General features: G+C 51.5%; 2 protein-coding genes across 3 annotated transcripts in view; one reads left to right on the forward strand and one right to left on the reverse strand.

Moving 5' to 3' along the window:
* The window catches only part of VPS53 (VPS53 subunit of GARP complex), a 63,105-nt gene extending 49,124 nt beyond the window's left edge, over positions 1-13,981 (reverse strand). For both annotated transcript variants that reach the window (XM_030231337.2, XM_030231336.2), the window contains exons 1-4: positions 13,866-13,981; positions 11,261-11,341; positions 10,193-10,242; positions 9,363-9,429 (exon numbers count right to left, since the gene is read on the reverse strand). In XM_030231337.2, coding sequence (XP_030087197.1) covers positions 9,363-9,429; positions 10,193-10,242; positions 11,261-11,341; positions 13,866-13,949 — 282 coding nt within the window. In that variant the 5' untranslated portion in view covers positions 13,950-13,981. The remainder of the gene's footprint in view (positions 1-9,362; positions 9,430-10,192; positions 10,243-11,260; positions 11,342-13,865) is intronic.
* A 156-nt stretch (positions 13,982-14,137) lies between these two features.
* On the forward strand, positions 14,138-19,781 carry TLCD3A (TLC domain containing 3A). Its single transcript, XM_030231352.2, has 5 exons — positions 14,138-14,390; positions 15,075-15,158; positions 17,193-17,406; positions 17,510-17,605; positions 17,997-19,781. The coding sequence occupies exons 1-5, from the start codon at positions 14,269-14,271 to the stop codon at positions 18,264-18,266; spliced, it is 786 nt and encodes a 261-aa protein (XP_030087212.1). The 5' UTR covers positions 14,138-14,268; the 3' UTR covers positions 18,267-19,781.
* The last annotated feature ends 234 nt before the right edge of the window (positions 19,782-20,015 follow it).

The raw sequence follows: 20,015 nt of genomic DNA on the forward strand, positions 1-20,015 counted from the left end.
ACTTTCCTTGCCTGGGGATTAACTGAACTAACATTGTTTTTTTCCCCCAGTCATGGTTAAAATACCTCCATGGTTTCTATTTGCTTGCTGGTGTTGTGCTAGAAACATGTTATTTTTATTTGGTTCTAGCCAATATACAGTTCAATTGAATGTTGTTATTCACATCAGAAAGCTGCCCTCTACCAAGTGTTTTATAGACACTTGACATCTGCCAAATTCACAGCATCCAAATGGATTTTTAATGTTACAAACAGGGCTGTGGTCATGATGCTGAGAATTTAATGCTCCTGGCCTGGTCCCTGCTCTTGAATTCTGAGTGTTAATGCTTCTTTCATTTGCTGCCACACTCCCAGCCCAGATCAATGAAAATCAAGACCACGACTAAAAATAAAGTTCCCATCCCCAATTCTCTGAGGAGCCTCAGCTGTGGAGGAGATTTCAAAGCAACCCTCTCACACTGGAAGCAGCCTCACATTTTCTGCTGCTGAAACCTCATCCAAACCAGTCCCTCCAGACTGGGGAAGGGTGGAAATTTACTTGGATTCTCAGACTGATTTCATTTTAGAGAAAACCCTCAAGTTTTACAGCCAGGGCTAAAGCAGTGCAGCTGAAGCCTGGGCTGGTCTCAGCACAGGACAGTGCCAGCTGATTTCCCTGAGCAGACAAACCTGAAGGGCTCATCACCCTGGGGTTGGATTTTAGCAGATTTCTACCCTGGCAGTTCAGCAAATAGTAGATAACTATTACAATTGTCACTGAAGGAGAGAGTTTTGTGTCATCAGCTCCAATCCCAAGCACTCAGGCTGCACAGGACACTTTCTATCAGCAGATTACATCCAACATTGCACAAAGCTTCAAATTGCTGCAACTGCCCCTTCACTTAACCCCAAATCATGCTTAGAAATCAAACCCCACGTTCTCCACAAACACTGACAGACACGAGGGGTGAAGTGACAGCTGATTTCCAGGTAGCTCTGCCCAAAACCTTGCAGCTGAACTCCTGAACTGCACCCTGGGCTGCTCCAGCACCTCTGGGAGCTGCCAGATTTTACTGCACAGGGGTGTCTGCAGCACCGCAGATTTTACAGCACCACCAGCCCTGCGCAGGGGTGTCTGCACCATGAGAAAGGTGCTGGGGCAGAGGTTTGGGTGGCCTTGCTCCAGTGAGTAATTTTACATGAGTTTTAATCTGCACCAGGGCAGTGTGGCCATTTAAATGTTAATTGTGGGCATTGCACAACTTAAACATTAAAGCTTCTGGAGCTTCATCAGGCTTGGGTTTCATGGGGGGTTACTACAGCTTCACCATCACCTCATGGAGGGTTACTACAGCTTCATCATCACCTCATGGTAATATTTATAATGAGAACTGGAAATAAAAAGGTTAAAAATAAAAATTAAAAAAAGAAAGGTTGATGCTGGTGGTGCAGTTTTTGAATGGCAAGGATTTGGGAAGAAATGGTTTTACACCAGAGCACTGGGGGCTTCTTGGCCCAATATAGCATAAATACTATAAATGTATTCTAGAAATACTATAAAATGCTATAAATTTATTATAAATACTATATATGTATTTATAAATATATAACTTCATGGAGGGTTACTACAGCTTCACCATCAGCTCATGGCAGGTTACTACAGCTTTACCATCACCTCATGGCAGGTTACTACAGCTTCATCACGTGGCAGGTGAGCAGCCCCAGCCTTGCCCCACGCCCAAAATTAAACACTATTATCATGCAGCAAAATCTCTGCAGCCACTCATTATCCTCCTTATCTGGGCCAGAATAGCCAAGCTGAGTCCCTGCCCTCCTGTTTGTGTTGACACCCTGACTGCAGGGGTTTGCTGCACCTCCCTGTGCCCAGCACACCCCTGGGAGAACCCAGAGCCCCTGGCAATGCTGCTCACCCTCCCTCCATCCTGTGCCTGCCTGATCAGAGGGAAAACACCCTCAGTTTATTTGGGAAGACTGTAAATGACTGAGGGACTCCAGCTGATTTGTGGGCTGAGGTGTTTGCACACTGCAGTCAGTGATATTTGCAATATCAGAGCCACATCTGCAATATCAGAGCCACAATTCAGAGCCACATCTGCAATTTCAGAGCCTGACTTCTGTGGAGGGTAAGTTTAGCAACCACTCAGGTTACATCAGATTTTGCAAGTTGAATTCTTATCCAGGTTCATGTGCTGCTTTGGGTTGGGGTAGAGTTAATTTTCATCACAAGTACGGGGCTCTTTCTCTGTCCCAGTCAGAATCAGCACAGGTGAAGAGTTTAAATGGAAATGGGGGGAAAGGACAGGCACAGCAGGAACCCTGCAAGTTGGGATTTCCAAGTGGAATTCCTGTCACTTTACCTCCAATAAGCATGGATGCAACACAGCTGGAATAAACATCACCACCCACCAAAAATGTGAGGCAACAACAACAACAAAAAAAAGACAAAAAAAGGAAAAAAAAAATTAAATATCCACAATAAGACACAATCTCCTGCCTGTTTGGAATTCTATTTCCAGGCTGGTTTTGGTGGCATCAAAGCCACACAGGACCGGTCACAGTTTGCAGCTTGCAGTGCCTTCCACACCACCAGCACCTTCCTCCTGCCAGCACAAGCACAACCCCATGCCCAGCCTCAGGCTGCAGGACAGGAACAGCCCCTGAGCTGAAGCACCAGGCAAGGTCAAGCTCAGACTTGCAGCAGATGGCAAAAGTTATGGCAGCATGAGAATAAACAGCAGCAGTTCTTCCTGGCATGCCACTCACCTGAAACCTTGTTCACTGAACGTGTTCTGGGCTAGAAAAAGCTCAGTGTCACTACAAGGGAAGGACATTGTCCAGCTGTCACAATTCACTAGGGAAATGACTCTGAATGAAACTCACTCTTGATTCATTTTGGCAGCTCAGCTCCTGCTTATTATTCATGGGTTACAAAAGAATATTATGGGATTTAATCACTCAGCTGGAGCCTTACAGAATCTGTGGATTGACTTTTTATAAAATATATGAAGTCACACAGCTTAAAACCCCATATTTAACCCCAATCCATTCAGTATCTTAAAAAGGTATTGAAATCTAACACTGGTCATATTTCATATGCTCACATTTCAGAATAATGACCCATTCATAAAAATCCAGGTGATAAAGCTTAGCCAGGCAGGAGAGAATGAATACAACTGGTGCTTACAACATCAGGGACTGTGACACAAAATTGCCCCCACATATTCCAGAGACTTAGGTTTAATTATTTATTAAGAGATTGGGACAGCCAGTGCTGTCCCAGCAGCAGGGGCACATCAGCACCTCCCAGGAGAGCCAAACCTGGCACTGGGGCCAAGGAAGCAGCACTGGAATTTGATGGCTGGAAGTGAGCATGTGTTTAAATAAACAAATCAGTGGCAGGGAAGTGCCTAGGGTAGGAGATGTGCAGGGTGCCTCAGCTTAGCAGGAAACACAACCTGCAGTCAGACAAGTCACCTCCACATGAGGAGGAGGAGGTGAAGGAGGGAGGCTGAAACAACAGAGCTGCTTCTTAAGCACACAGACACAAGAGCAGCTCCCTGCCTGCCAGGCTGACACTGCTGCACCCAGCCCTCACAAAGCTGGAGGGGACAAGCCACTCACTGTGATGACACCACCCAGCAGCTGCCCTGGGGCTCAGGACACTGCTCAGAAAAGCAGCAGAGAGCCCCACTGCCACTGCCCTGTGGAGCACCTGCATCCCTCCCCATCTTCATCTCCTTCCTCCCTCTATTGATTCTGCAAAGTCTTTCCTGATCTCTGTTTAAAGAAAAGAAAAACCAAGGGAGTATTTCACATATTTCCAGCTATGACCTTGTCAAACCCACAACCTGGGGGCATTTTTCCCTGCCAGACACAGCCTCTTCCTTCCAGAGGCTCAAACACTGCCAGACACTGCAGCACACCCAGGGCAGGGCAGGGCAGGGCAGGCAGAGTCTCCCCACAGCTGCAGAGCCCAGATGTTCATTTTTACATGCCAGGAGAGAGGACAGCCCTGGCTGACCAAAGGATGGGATGGCCAACTGAACTGTCTGGGCAGCAAGGATATATTCCTTTATATATTCCTATTATCTGACCACAGCAGCTGCCGTCCCTTTTCTTGTACTGCTGGAGTTATGAGAAAGAAAATATATATATATATATATATATCTCACTGTTTTCATGGAGCAAAACAAAGAAGAAGCCAACCAAAGCAATCCAAGTTATCAGCCAGTATCTTCAGCCATGAGAAACATCCAAAGCTTTTCCCAGCCCAGGCACTTCTGGTTAACACCTAATTTTGTTCTAGCACTAATTGAGCCAGACCCCAACAGAATCAGACAGATTAAGCAATAAACCACATTTTTCTTTGAAACACAGTCCTTGTTTGATGCAACTTCAGTCACTTACACACGTTGTGTGCACAGGGCAGCAAAGGAAAGATGGACCAGAGGTAACAGAAAGAAGTTTGTGGGGTTTTATTTAGATTCAAACTATCAAGCCACAAATCCATTTGGGATCTTGGGATTCCTCTGGGGCACCTGATTCTTTCTAAAATGGATTTCAGCTGAATCCACCTCACCTTTACTCACTCTGGTTGCACAGACACTGCCAAGGGTTAAACCAGCAGCAAATGCAGAGGCCACTCATTACAAGGACAAAAGCCTGATAGGTGAAGCAGCTTCAGCCAAACAACCAGTAAAGGCATGTCAGCAACTGTCAGAAAAATTACAGCCAGTCCATGCAGAAGCTCCAGCAATAAACACAACTGAGGAGTGACACATCAAACCATAGGGAGAGCGTTCAACACTCCCTGGAAAAATCTATGGGAACTTTTTATACTGCACCCTAGGGCACAGAGGAAATTATGCCACAACTGGGCTGCAGCTCTCAGCAAGGTCAGCCCACACTCCAGTTCAGCAGCAGCAGCTCTGAGGGAGGGAAAAAAAAAAAAAAAACAAAACAAACTTCCAGAGGAAAAATCTGCGTAGCACTGGCTCCCTAGAAACTGTTACAACTGAAGCACAGCAGCTCCTGCATTCCCAGCCTCTCCCAAGGCATCCAAAATAGTCCAAGTCTGGGACTCCCAAGGAAAATTTTGTTACACCCTGCAGAGGAATGTTCCACCCAGGGCTGTTGTTTCCTCCCATGAAAGGATCATTAGTGAGATAATTTCTGAGGATCAGGGCATTGTCTGCAGATTTTACTGAAATCTCACCCCAGGAAGGGGAAGCCAAATGAGCCAGACTATTTTAAGGCTTTTGCATTTGGAGGAAATTCTAGGGCAAAATTTCAAAAAGGCAGATGCTTTGAACTGGGAAACCTTGTGCTTTGTGGGGAAGGGAGCATTCCTGCCTTTAGAGCTGCTTAAATAACTCTTTTGGGGCCACATCTATTTGATGGCTTTTATTTTTAGACTCAGAATCTGGTTTTTCAAACACCTCGCTGCTCATTTATCCACACATCAGCAAGAATGTTTGGGGAACAGTTTAAAAGATTATAGACCAAAAAAAGCTATTTTCATGTGAAAATTTCTTCCTGAAATGCCTTCTCCTAGCTACAGCTCACCTCAAAGCCATGCTCAGTAGGCAAGGGGGGCACAGAAGTGTTATCCCAACCCTCATCCCAGCCAGACAGGACAGGAGACTCCATCACAGCTGGAGCAGCTGGATCTGCAATCAGCATTTTGGACTTCCCACCCCTGAGGTCTCCTTTTCCTTTAGGAGCATGGAGAGCACATTTCCATTGCTGCACACTCCATATTCCCACTGGCTCAGATTGGGATTTAGATCCCTCTGAAAATGTTATCCTGCTCTCAAAACCAAGGCTGGGCTCCCCTCTCCTGGACAGCTGGGAAGGTGCAGCTCTCAACAAGGCTCCTCCACAAGACAGCTTTGGAAAGCTGTAAATAATCCCTTCTCCTCCAAAAATCCCAGGCTGGCAAGGCTGACAAGCTCAGCTTGTCTTTGAGGAACCTGCCTGGATCACTGGTGTCTAAAACAGGGATTGGGAAGGTTGGTGATAAACCCCAGGAATTCAAGCAGCATTGAATTAAGTGCCTGCACAAGATTCCCAAGCATTTTTTGGGCAGCTCTGGCTGGCAGGAGATGGGAAAGGCAAGGCTGAGCTCCCTCACCTTGCCAGGCAGCAGCGATGGACCAGCACAGGCAGCTGAGGGCAGGCACTCAGCAAAGAATCCCCTCCTGGCTTGCTTTGACTTAAACAACCTTTTTTTTTTTTTTTTTTTTTTCTTCTGTCACTGCATCCAGGGTTTGTGCTTCCCTTGGAAGGAAGTCAGAGGCTGAAAGGATGTTTATTCAAACTCTTATTTACCCCTCAGACAAGGACATCTCCAACACAGCACAGGCAATGCTGGCAAACACTGGCCACAGTACCAGGGCTGGTTAGGAGAGAATGTGACTGAAGGGAAGAGGTTTTTGAAAAACACCTTCCAGGCCCAACCCTGCAGTTGAATACACAGGATCCTGAGCTCCCACTGAAATCCAAGCAGCTACAAAATCAGAGTTCAGATGCACTTTTAATTATGGCACATGCTTTCAAAGGGATGATGGATTGCAGTGTTCCTCTTGGATCTCAGTGTGCCAAGGGATGGAAATCAAAAGACAGGAATTTTCCAGCAATTTCTGACTTCTCCAAAAGGCAGCATGCTGCAAGTTCTGTGCACTACAGGCAGGAGACACCTCTAACTCTTTAGAGTTACAAATGGAAGAAGATTAGAGATTGAATTTACTGATGTGGCTGCCTCTGAGCTTTGTCTCAAACCTCTTGCAAAAGCTGGCTGCCAACTGTTTCCTTCCTGATCAAGGGTGCTTTGCAGTTGTGGTTATGATGATAAAATGCAATAATGATCTTCATCCTGGCCTGCCTGAGGGTGAGGCTCACAGGATGACACTGTCTAACCATGTGGATGTGTCAATCCAATTTTGCAGGGAAATACTGGTCTTGAGGATACGAGTTTCCTACAGATTTAGTAAGAATAGAAGATCAGTAAGAATAAAAGAACTTAATTTTGCTGTGGGACCAAATTACCAGGAAAACTAAATAAGGAAAACAGCAACACCCTTCCAAGCACAGAGCTGACCTGCCTTAACAGCACCTTGTTTTCAGTTGTTTCAAAACAATTTCTTAACTTGAATTGGAAAATAAAACCCTTCCTCTCCAAGTGGGAGCAGTCAGGCCTCTCACTCTATAAAAACATTTCCAAAAATGTCATTGATTCCTCCTGAGAATATGCTGGTAAAACAAAGACACTTTTCAGCATAGGAACAGGCAGCTGAAGCTGGAAAACAAGGTTTGCACCCCCACAAGCTGCTATCAGCAGGGTGGTCATGTGGAAAGGGCTGCTCACTCCCCCACACAGCACCCAGGACACTCAGGGGACACAGGGCAGGGTGACAACAACAGCAAATGTTCCTGCTAGGTTTCCTCTGAGTTTGGGGTGATAAATATAAAATTCCATGTCAAACTGAAATGCCATTCAGGAGCTCCCCAGCACTGTGAGGTGACTTCCTTTGCTGCAGGTCCCTGTGGCCTCCAAAATCTGAGCTTGCTGATGCTCCTTCACTGCTTTAAACTTCAAGACCCAGCCAAGTCCTGCCACTCCAACAGTCTGGTTCCAGCAATTCACACAAAAAATGGCATATCCAGGTGTGAAACATTGGGCTTGGATTAGAAACATAGAAACAAAAAGCTCACAGCACTTCAGAATCAATCTATGTTTCTTCCCAGAGAAGTAACACTTTAAATAATTGAATGGTTTCGGTATTTGTTAGGATCTCAAAGTAAGAAACAACAACTGTGCTCCTGGGAGATTGTCTGGCCTCAGCCCATGCCACTGCAAGCTCTGGCATCTGTTCTAAAGTTTGGTTCTACTTTGCAAAGCAGCAAAATGAGGGAAAACAGGAGGATCCACAGCTAAATACAGAAATATTTGTGATTAACTGCAGCTCCAGGTCACTTGAACTATGCCCTGCAAGGACACCCAAGTGAACACTTGAAGGTTTTTAGTTCATCAGGATTTCACTGGTTCCTGTACAAGCACACAGAAGGAAGGGCAGCAGAGACAGCTGTGCCTCCCTGGTGCTTCAGAGCAGGACACTGTGCAGGTCCCTCTGCCCATGCCTTGGACAACTCCCAAGGGATGGAAGAGTGAGAAAGCACAGAGCCAGCACAGAGCTCTGAGCAAAGCTGGCCAATCTCCACAGCACAGAAATGCTCCTGGTATCCCACAGGCACTGACCATGGCACTGCTTGTGCTCATCCTTTGCTCCAAGCTCTGAGGCACTCCAGGCAATTCTCACCCTCAGCTCCTCTCAGCCCCACTCTTTTGTGGCATTTCAGAGAATTTATCCTCTAGGATGGGCCCAAAAGGCTACACCAGGTCCAGCTTTCCCATCACAGCCAAACTCTGCAAGCACTGGAGCAGTTCCCACTCCCTCCTCAATTTCTGTAATTGCCACCCCACCTGATTGCTGCTCTCCCTCCTGCCCAGTAATTACAGGAGCACCACTCCCAGGTAAGCCTCATCCCAAGCACATCCCCACTTTACCAGCAGTGCTTAGACATCCATGATTCAGCTGCTTCTGCTAGGACAGGTGAGCAGCTCTCATGTTTTTCCAAAGCAGGATAAAAGCATAGGCAGGTGAAATAATTCCCTTGAGAGCTCTGAGAAATAGGATTAGGAACAGATACCAGTTGCTGTGGCAGCAAGGAGTGGGAAACAGAGAGGGGCATTACCCCCTGCCAGTGTTAAGGCTGCTGTTAAGAAGTCACTGAGGAACCCTGACTGATGGTTCAAGGTTCAATGGCCCTGGTCTAAAACAGGACAGGAAACAGAGCCAAACCAGGTGACACCTCACAATCAGCTGAGCACCCACAGCCCCTGCAGACATGGCTGTGCTCACCAGGGCTGAACCACCAGCAAACATCTCTGTCAGGCAAAAAACAAGTGAAAACCTGAGGGCTGAACAGGAGCTGCAAGAGGAAGGGGCAGGCAGTGATCAGCACAGTGACAGAACTTGGGACAGCCCAGCTCAGAGAAAAGGACAAACAGCCTTGCACTGATCCCCACCCAGGATCAAATGTACTTGGATCTGCTCAGAGCTGCTTGTTTTATCAGCAGCTCCAGAGTGGCACACAGGCCTCCTGCTTTTGATCTTTAAATCAATTCCTCATTCCCTTCCCTTCAGAGGGAGAGGCAGGTCCCAACAGCTGCTGGGTGAGCAGCTCAGTGTAAGAGGCACAGGAACATCTCAGGAACAGCAGCAGTGGAGTTTTGCCTGCCAGAGCCATTCCTCAGGGCGGCATGCCAAGCTGAGAGGCCCTGGCAGGGCTGGCTGCACATACCTGCCTGCCATCCTGTCCCACGTTGGTCTGTCCCCTCACCACAGTTCGGATGTTGTCATCCAACCTCCTGCAGGAAAAACCCCAGAGTGTCAAACCCAGTTTGGAGCCTGATCAAACAACTGGGGGAGTCCTGAGAGCTACAGAACCAATTTAAAACAAAAAACCCTGCTCTTACCAATACTGAACTCATTATTTCCCCCCTCCTTCTCTGTTCAATGGCATTATCTTGCACAATTTCAAAGTCCTGTTGCAAAAATAAAAATCCATTTCCTAATTTAACCAGGGTTTCTTGCATTGCTGTTCCCTTAAGCAATATTGTCAGCTCTCCCTTGCCTGTTTGCATTTCACCTTCACACATATGAAAGTGCTGTCTCAATCATTTCATGTTGGCAGTCTCAGCCAGCACAGAAAATTTAAGTATTTCATGCACACTTGTGTTTATTTTGTACTTTTAGGACCAATAATGACAATTCAAAAATACAGAGTAAGAGTTTTTACAGTTTATATTCCAACCCTAAAAGCAACGAATTCTTGGCAACTGACTCTTTTGGGTAGTTTGCTCACCCAGCCTTCAAACTGCACTAAAATTTGGTACTTTTTGGTTCTTAGTTGTTTTTCAAAGCTGCACTTTGCAATCCATCAGCTTAAAGAGCCTGAAGAGCACATAAGGGAAGTGAAATATAAAAATTGTAATTGTTTCTGTGCCACTGTTAGACTCAAGGCTGGTACTATCCATGCCTTTCAAACAAACTAAATCCTGTCAGCGAAGCACTTTATGAAGCCTTGGTGACAATCAGACCTGAGCTGCAATGAAATGCAGAAATTTTTACCTTATTTTCAACCTGATCTTGTTCACGACTTCATCAATGTTTGCCAAAGACTGGAATAGAAAAAAACAAATCAGAGAGAAGTGAAATGGTGAATGTTTTACAGAGGAATAGGTGATCCCAAACACTTCATCACACAGGGGGCTTGGGGAAGAGGGGAGCAGGTGGAGGAACTGAGAGAACAACTCAGCTGCTTCTCTGTCACATCTCAAAGAGCAGAAAAAGACAGGCCAGGCTTCCCCCATCCCTGAGCTCTGCCCTGTCCTTTGTCAGCAGAACGGTGTGACAGTGACCTCCAGTGGGCAGCAGGGATGGGGACAGAGCCTTGGGGCTGAGACCCCCCCTGCAGAGCCCAGAGCCACAGAAAACAGGCTGGAAGGAGTTGCAGAGAAGGCACTGCTGGGGAAACAGCTCCTCGCTGCTGGCAAAGGGAAAAAGCCAAGCCACAGCACTGGAGAAAGCTGCAAGCCAAAACCACAGTGCTGCAGAGGATCTCAGACATGAGAGATGTTGGAGCAGCCTCAAGACACAAACTTCACCTGTAGAAACATCTCTGTTTGGTAAGAGGTTAATCCAAAACTCCCCCTGGGGCTGAAGTTGGGAACACAAAGCAGGGATGTGGGCCCACAGCAATATCATTCTTTAAATCACAAAAGAAACAACTGGGCTCAAACTCTCCTGTGATGTTGTACAGGCAAGAGCTGCCTGATTTGGCTGAAAACCCCAGGAGCTCACCAATGATTGATACATGGCAAGTTATGACATTCACTCTGTTCATATAGAAAATGAATTTATTTCTACAAATCAAAGCAGGGCTTTAACTGCAGCAAACACTCTGGGTGGAAAGAGACCACATAATGACAGTAATCCTATCAGCTGCAAATTTAAGAAGTGATTAAGTGTTAAAGCTTTATTTCCTGTGCTAGTGTTTATAATGAAAGGTTTGGGTACAGGTTTAAACACTGCTTTGGTTATTTGGTATCAGGTTACCCTGACAGTAAAGGGTGGAAGTAAAATCTGATAGTAAAAAGTGTAGAAGTGAAGTCTGAAAGTATTTGGAGCATTACTTACTTGCTCAGTGGGAAAGAGAGCATTAATATACTCCACAGCATTGAAATCTGCTCTGTCCAGTGGATCTTGGCTGGGAAATACCTGGAAAGAGGGAGGAAAACAAACACAATCAACCATCACCAGTGATTTCTGTAACTTTACACAGTTCCTACAACTCTCAATTCCCTCAGCACCCACTTCCAGCTGTGTTTCACAGCACTTCTCTAACAAGTGGCCAGGAGCAGAACATCCACATGCTCTGCAGGGCTGTGACCTCCCAAAATTCCTGTGGCTATCAGCCTGGATAAACACAGATAACTCACACACAGCCCTGGCACAATCCATCCCTCCAGGAATTCCCAAGACACACGAGCTCTGTATCCCAAACCAGGCTGATGCTTTTGCTGCTGTCTGGGAACAAACTGAGGCTCTGCCCTGCTCTTGGCAAGAGCTTTCCAGGCCTCATGGTGACAGACAGAGGGTTTGCTTTCCACAGCCCTGGAATAGGAAATGGGATGAATTAAGGAGTGGCTGTACAGGTTCTCTGGAGACTTGGGTTTGCCACTTTTCACAGAAAAGAAACACAATCTGCTGAATGATTTGGGAAAGGGGAAAGAGCAGCTGTGGTGCAAACAGATCTCATCTCTCCTCAGAAGTTCAAACAACACAAACATGACTGCCAGGATTTGCTTTTTGTCCCCACAGACTGAAGTGTGGTGCTTTCCCTTCTCTGCTAGCACACTGAAGCTGTGGATGTCCCATCACTGGAAGGGTTCAAGGTCAGCCTGGATGAGGTTTGGATCAGCCTGGGATGCTGGAAGGAATGAAATGGTCTTTAAGGACCCTTCCAACCCAAAGTACTCCATGATTCTATTTGTCCCACATTTACAGAGCCATCAGCTCTGCACCCCATGGCCAACCTCTGGCAAAAGCAGAGCTGACCCCACAGCTGAAAGCTGCTCACTGAAAGCCTTCACTCCTGGGCACATGAAACAGCATTCATGCTGCTTTACACATTTTGCACTGTGAAATCAGTGATTTTGGGAGATAAAAGCAAATTCTGCCTGAACCAGCCCTCCTGGGAAGCCTTCCCAGTCACTCCTGTGGCCAAGGAGAAGCAGGCAGCAGTTAAACATGCACGAGGCCATGGTGAGTGAAGAAAATGCTCTGACATCAGCCCATGGCAAGAGAACAACTGCAGCATCACACCCAGCCCATCCTGCTCACACCTCACCCTCAATCAATCCCCACAAACCCCACATCTCCACCAGTATTAAGAGCAGATGAAACAAGAGGTGAGATGGGAGATAAAGGCTGCTCAGGAGCTCCACTCAAACTGCAGATAGGGATCAGTGCTGCAGGCAGCTGGAGCAGCTGCAGGAGCTGTCACTCCCAGCAGTTTGTCACAACCTATTAATCAGAAATGGCTTTGGTGGGGCACCAGTCCTGCCTGGGCTCCCCACCCCGCTTCCGGCAGGGCAGCTGAGCCTGCTCTGCTCTTTTAACCAGAACTGGGCAGCTTTTGCCCCAAAACTGGTTAAGGAACACTGACAGGAACAACAGGATTATTGGGCTGAGAAGTGCCAGAGAGGAAGTTGGAAAGCTGCAGGTGGAGTCATCCTCAACATCTCCCAGTGCTCAGGATGTGAATATTTTCCTACAGCTTTAGTGTTTGTTAAAATAATTCAGCCAGGCATGTGGTGGGTTCTCCACTGCTCAAAAACTCATGTCTACAAGTGCAGAGGATTCTTTCTCTGGACAGGCTCTAGGTGCCCTTTAGAAGCTGCCATTTCATTTACCAATTCCCAAGGTCAGCCCTTGCTCTTCCAGGAGGGCCACCAAAAGTGACCCACAAGCCTGAACACTCCAGAAAGTGCAAAAATTTATTTGAGTGCTCCTTTGTGAGACATTCACTGCTGGTGCCCAGACTTCTGCTCCAGGGAAGAGCCCTCGGGATGGAAGGGTCGCTGCAGGCAGGGCAGGCTCAGTCACAGAGGACAAGAGCCATGGTTTGACCCTAGGTTCTCACGGGATTCTGAAAGGCTCCAGTGTGTGTTCCCTCCACCAAGGGTTTCAGGGAACACACACTGGAACACAGAATGCCCTGAGGTGTGGGGGACCCACTGGGATTATTCAGCCCAGCTCCTGACCCTGCACAGCCCACCCACCAACCCCACCCTGGGCATCCCTGGAGCGGTGCCCAAACCCTGCTGGAGCTCTGGCAGCCTCGGGGCCGTGCCCATTCCCTGGGGAGCCTGGGCAGTGCCATCACCCTCTGGATGAAAACCCCGTGTGTTTCACCACAAGCCACACCAGGACATCTCCATTATCCCTATTCCAGCCGAGCCACAGGCACCGGGCTGCGCGGGGTGCTCAGCACACCACGGAACGCGTCTGCCATCAGCGACGGGGACACGACGAGCCACGCTCAGCCCCCGACGCGGGCCCGGCCGGTTCGAGCTCACCCGGGCCTGACGGGGCTCGGCCAGCCCGGGGCTCCCCGGGCCCAGCAGCGGAAGGCCCAGAGCTGGCGGGGAGGGGCTCGGAGCCGGCCGCGGGCTCTCACCGAGCGGCCCCGGGCCGCGCCCGCACCTGTCCCCTGCACGGGGGGACCCGCCCGGCGCACCTGCTCGATGGCGGCCTGCACGGCGGGCGCCAGCTCCAGAGCCGCCTCCAGCCCGGCCTCCAGCTCCGGCTCGTCCTCCTCCATGGCGGCGCCGCTTCCGCCGGCAGCGCGCGGGAGGGGCGGGGCCTCAGGGGGCGGGGCTTGGGGGGGGGACACCGAGGAGTTGCCTGTATGGGCGTGGTTCCGTTGAGTGGGCGGGGTTTAACGGGACGGGGGCGGAGCCTCCGCCCGGCGGAGCGGGGCGCGTCCCGGCGGCGGCGGGAGCGGCGGGGCTGGTCCGGACCGAGCCGACCTGAGCCGAGCCCGGCCCAGCAGAGCCGGACCGAGCTGAGCCGAGCCGAGCCGAGCCGGGCTCTCCCGCCACCCGGCCGGCTGTTGACAAGCGGCGGCGGGAGACAGAGCCATGTGGCGGACGCTGGCCCTCGCCTCCGCCTTCTTCCCGGGGCTCTTCATCCTCTGCATCCGGTTGCTGCGCTGGGCCGCTCCGGGATGGAGCCTCAAGGACCGCATCCTCCTCAGCGGCAGGTAAGGGCGGCAGCGGCTGGAGGTGACGCGAACCGCAGCGGGACCCGCCGGGACCGGGATGGGGACCGGGACCGGGAGCGATCCGGGCGGGCCACGAGCACCGAGTCGCGCCGGCCGTGAGCCTGGACTCGGGGGTGCCGCGACGCTCCGGGGGACGGTCCTTGACTGGCCCGAGCGGGAGGAGCAAGGACCGACGGCAGAAGCATCCCCCCGAGGGTGGGCATCCCCCTGAGTGAGGGCATCCCCCCCGAGTGAGGGCATCCCCCCCGAGTGAGGGCATCCCCCCCGAGGGTGGGCATCCCCCCCGAGGGTGGGCATCCCCCCCGAGTGAGGGCATCCCCCCCGAGTGAGGGCATCTCTGCCCGGCCGGACCCGCACCGCGGAACCGTTGTTGGGGCAGGGATGCTCCGCTGTAGCTCTCCCTTCCTCCCTCCCTCCCTCCCTCCCTCTGCCCACGGGGAACCGGCAGCGTTTCCAGCGACCCACGGGGGTGGAAGGGACGGGAGCTGGCACGATACCCCCTGGCTCAGCCACCCCTACACGTCCTCGCCATGACGAGGCGCTGGGGTGTGCACGAAGCGGGCATCTAAAGTGCCACCGGCTCTCCTGGTGGCAGCCCTGAGCCTCGGCCCCTTTGGGGTCACATTTATTTGGGGTGAGCCCTTTCCTCTCTGTCCGTTTCAGGCTGGTATCAACGGTCCAAGCCACGATGGCAACGGTGTCGGGGATCACGGTTATGCTCAGCTGCAAGAACGTGGTGTATGACAGGTAAGGCAGAGCCCAGCCGGTGCCGCTGCCCCCTAGGGATGTGCCAAGGATGTGCCCTGCCAAAAGCTTGCACGGACGACGGGGAGAGGAAAATCGGTTTCGTGTTCCTCTTTGCCCCGCTTGGGCTGCAAGGGTTGGGCAATGTGCTGGCTGTGCACCCCCTGAACGGCAGCAGCTTGCTCAGGCCTGGGGGGGCTCTGCCAGCACAGTGTCCTCAAAGGATGGGCTGGAACGTGGGCTGTATATGAGAGAAAAATACAGATATCAACAGCTCTGAAGGGGTAGGGAGTCTCCTTGCTGGAAACTGAAATTGCTCCAGAGTCAAGCAGACCCGCTGAGAACTGATTTTAGAGGTGCATTAAGGCATGCCAAAAGGATTCTGAAAGAGTCCAGAAATGGTAAAGTTGGGATGGAGTTTGCTCTGAAGGAAAATCCTGCTGCCCTGTCCTCGGTGCTCTGAGATAACTGCCCAGAAGTGGCTCTCAGGATGAGTGATAGTGTAATCTGGGTCAGAAGACTTAAAAACAGAGCTATTATCCAGACTAGCAGAGAAGATTGCAGGAGGGAAGAATATAATTATGCTGAGCTGGAATTCAACCGTCACACACGGATTTTAGAGGGATTTTTAGGAAGGGCTGCCACCTTGGCCAGAGCACACCTGTCTTTAAAACACAGATATTAATTATCTTGCCTTGCTTTGGGTAGTGATATCTACCCAGCTTCCTCACACCTGCTTAACCCAGGCAATCTGAGTTACCTTTTTGTTCTGAAATAAAACTTCTGCTGTATAGATAAGGCAGATGATGGATCCCAAAGCCACACAGACAGAAGGTGCTGCCAGCAGCCCTCCTTCCCCTGGAGCTGTCTGCTTGCCTGGGTGTACTCAAGGCCAAGGGCTCTGTGCAAACACTTTGTGGGCAGAGACCTAGATTTTCTTAGAATCTGGAGGAAATTGAGCCCAGTGCTCAGCAGGGAAGGCATCTGAGAATGACAGCAAGACAGTGAGCCAGGGAGCATCACAAAGGTTGCAGTAAAATTTGCCAGTTTATTTACAGAGGCAGACAATCGTTACATTGCTGCTGCTGTAATTGCCCTCCAAAGCCCTGGGCAAGTTTTGCAAACACAATCATTTGCCACCCGTGCTTCACACCACTTCCACCTTCCCATCTGGTGCAGAACTGCCACAACCATTTTTTTCTTGGGATGGCAAGAGAGCAAAAAGAGGTTTGAACCCCAAGCTACGATTCTCCAAGCAACAGCAAAGGGTGGTTTTGTCTATTTTTTTTTTTTTTTTTAATCAGTGTGATTTCATGCAGGACTTTTTAAGGAGGCTGGTGTCCCTGCAGAGCAGGGCTTGCTGCTGCCCAGATTGTGCAACCAGGATTCCAACATGCTCTGGGAACAGGCAGCTGCCTGCAATTATTTCCCAACTGACAAACGCCTCATGGGGGTTTATTGCCTATATTGGATATTTCGTGCTTCGCTCTCCAAACTCCAGGCCAGCCATCCCTGGTTAACTCTGAGTTCTCCACACGCTTCCCAAGCATTCCATGGGTTAGGCAGCCAGCTGGTGCAGTGTGACAGGCAGGAGAGACCCAGGGCTAGGGGTTTCCACCACCAAGCACCAGCTCTGGGGGTCTGAGGGCTTAGGGAGGAGATCACCTGTGCAAAGGTGTCAGCTTGGTGCTGGACCCCAAAAAATGCCGTGGCTCTGGCCTGTGCAGCAAACACCTGGCTGTGGGGCTAATCAGGATCCATCCTTAGTGCTGTGTTTGTGCTTGGCCAGGCTGAGCTCAGTGCCTGGCACAGCCCAGCAGCAGCAGGGTCAGCGCTGAGATCCTTCCTCCACACGTACCAGGCACCTTTTCTCTGGCTCAGCCTGTACTTGCTGAGCCAAACAGAGTTAAAATTCACCCCCCTTTAGCTTCAAAATCCATTGAATTGCTGCCATTTCAGTCCTAAAGACTCTTCCCCCTCCCAGAGCAAGGTGCTGGGAGCTGTTGTGATGCCTCTGTGTGTGCTGCTCCTCCCCAGGCACTGGCTGGCTGTGGAGTATGTCTGGGTCCTGGTTCCCTACATGACCTATGACATCTATGTCATGTACCTCTGCCACTGGCACAAGAGCCAGGAGAAGGGGATCCTGGAGAAGAAGCACTCGCTGGCCAGCGTGTGGAGCTTCCTCCTGCAGGAGCGGCTGATGGTGACCCACCACCTCTTCATCCTCATCGTGCTCACCCCCATCACCCAGGTAAGGGCTGCTGCAGGAGTCCAGGACCCCCTGCACATGCTGGGTGTTGGCTCCTGGACACCTCTTTGCAGGGCGCTGTGCTCAGTGCTGCCTTTCTTTACAGCACTTCAGGGGAGAGCTGGGAGACTTCTTCGTGGGCTGCATCTTCACAGCAGAGCTGAGCACACCTTTTGTTTCACTGGGCAAAATCCTCATGCAGGTAGGTCAGGAGGGATGGGGCTCAGGGCTGGGAAGCCCCCAGCAATTTGTCACCTTTCCCTCTCCAGGCAGTGGCTGAGCTGGGGGGTGTCTCAGAGAGGGGCAGCACCACAGCTGTAGCACAGCTCTCCCCTGCAGTGCTGCCTTCCTCCCAGTGTCCCATCCCTTTCCCCCAGTAACCAGCATGCCCAGAGGCATCCCAGAACTGGGGGCTGTGCCGTGGGCTGGTGCTGCTCTCTCCTGCACCACGTTCATTCCCACCCCTGCCCTCTGCCCTCCTCCATCCCTTCCCACTCCCCTTCCTCCAGCCCTCCTGGATGCTCACCAGCACCACCAGTGCCCCGGAGCTTTGGGACGCTGTTCACCCCACATTTACCTCCTTCCTTCCCCAGCTGAAAATGCAGGACACGCTCCTGCACAAGGTGAACGGGATCCTCATCCTGGTGACCTTCTTCGTGTGCCGCATCCTCCTCTTCCCCTTCATGTACGCGGCCTACGGCCGCCAGGTGGGGATCCCGGTGTACCTGGTGCCGTTCCGCATCCCCCTGCACTGCAACATCGCCAACGCCGCCCTCATCGCCCCCCAGCTCTACTGGTTCAGGCTCATCTGCCGCAAGGCCGCCCGGCTCTACGGCGGCTCTCCCGCCCACCGGAGCAGATAACGGAGCTGATAACGGCACGGGGCAGCCCCCGGTCCTTCCCTCGGGGAGCGGCGGCTCCGCTGGAAGCGCCTCCCGCCCGCAGCGCGGGCCGGGCAGCACAGCCGGGGCTAGGAAGGCTTTCCTCGTGTCCTCCTGCCGGGGAGGGGAGCCGGCCTGGAAGCACGACATTCCTGCAGGGATGCAGCTCTGCGGCACCGAGGGTTACACGAGAGGGGTTTGTTCCAGCCCCCCCGGCGCTGACACCGGACACCGGCGCGGAGGAGGCAGCGGCCGGCTCGGGGATGCTGGAGCGGGCCCAGCCCCGGCAGCGGCGATGGGGAGCCTGTGCCGGACCTGCCGCAGCCGGGAGCTGCAGCACAGCTCTGCAGAGCCCTTCCTGACCTGTACTGACTTCAGCTCTACACTACAGCCCTGTTCGGCCTCTGACCTCCCACATGCACCTCTCCTCCTCCTCCTCCTCCTGCTGCTGCTGGGCTCAAGCTCCACTCAACCCGACGGTGCTTTTCACTACAAACCTCTGACAGTCCTGGGGGGACTCCTGTGCTCCCAGCAAGGCTGGAGGGCAGAAGCTCATGACACGATGGGAATGGTTCTGCTGTCTCAGGGCAGGATGGGGACAGGAGCCTGCCAAGTTCTTGTCTCACCACCAAAACACAGAGCACTATGCAGAGCCCCTCCTTGTCAGGGGGTGCAATTTTCCCTTCCCCTAACCACAGCTGCTTTTATCTGGCCTGCATCCTCTCAGCAGGTATTTGAAACCACCTGGCATGCCCTGCCCTGCTGTGCCCTCCAGCTGGCACCACCACACCCTGGAAACACCTGTGCAGTCCAACCCTGCAGCCCCATCCCACCCCCATGAGGCTGCCAGGGACAGAACTGGGGCTGCACAGAAGGAACCAGCAACCTCAGAGCAGGATGCTGAGCTGGTCCTTGACCAGCTCAGCCCATTTCCACTTTTAGTCACAGCAAAATGGGTGCAGGCTCCCCAGCCCGCCCTGCCCCACAGGGTGTGTGCAATCAGATCACAGCTGAGTTCATCCCCTGCAGCCAGGACAGCAACCTCCTCCTGCAGCCTCCTGTGCCTGCTCCAGGCAGGGAACTGTACTGGCACAGCCCTGGCACAGCCCCCATGCCCAGAGACCTGTGACCACTCTGTGCCTTTCATTCTATCTGAAACCAGCAGCCAAGCTCGGCAAAACCTGGATCTTTTGGGTGTTGGATCTCATCCCAACCAGGGCTGCTGTTCTGGATACAGTGTAAAAAACCAGAAAGGGCTTCTTTGGACCTGTGGTTGTTGTTGCAGAGACTCCACAGTCACAGTAACCATCAAGACCAGCTGATGTTACAAACTCCTGCAACTCCTTACAGATGTTGTATCTCGCTGTTTTCATTGCAAATAACGTGCCTTATGTAAGGACCAAAAAAACCCCAGCCAATGAGGCACCTCAGTTTGCACTAACACTGCCCTGTTTACTATCAGGAGACCAATAAAGATTTCCTCTCTGAGTCACACCACTGGCTGGCTCTTCCACATGCTGTTCATTGCTGGGTGGGGGTGTTACATGTGGGGTTACTGCTGCACCCCCACCTCCGGGCAGAAGCTGCACACAGGGATTTCCAAAGGTTCCTGCCTGTCCTGAACTCACCCAACTCGATTCCCAGCCTCCAACTTGCTTTCCAGCCTCAGGCAGCACGTGGCAAAACCAGCAATTCTCCCGGGACTAGGAGAGGACTGGTGGCAAAGCAGCC

Source organism: Serinus canaria, chromosome 19 (assembly GCF_022539315.1).
Source record: "Serinus canaria isolate serCan28SL12 chromosome 19, serCan2020, whole genome shotgun sequence".
Classification (NCBI taxonomy): domain Eukaryota; kingdom Metazoa; phylum Chordata; class Aves; order Passeriformes; family Fringillidae; genus Serinus; species Serinus canaria.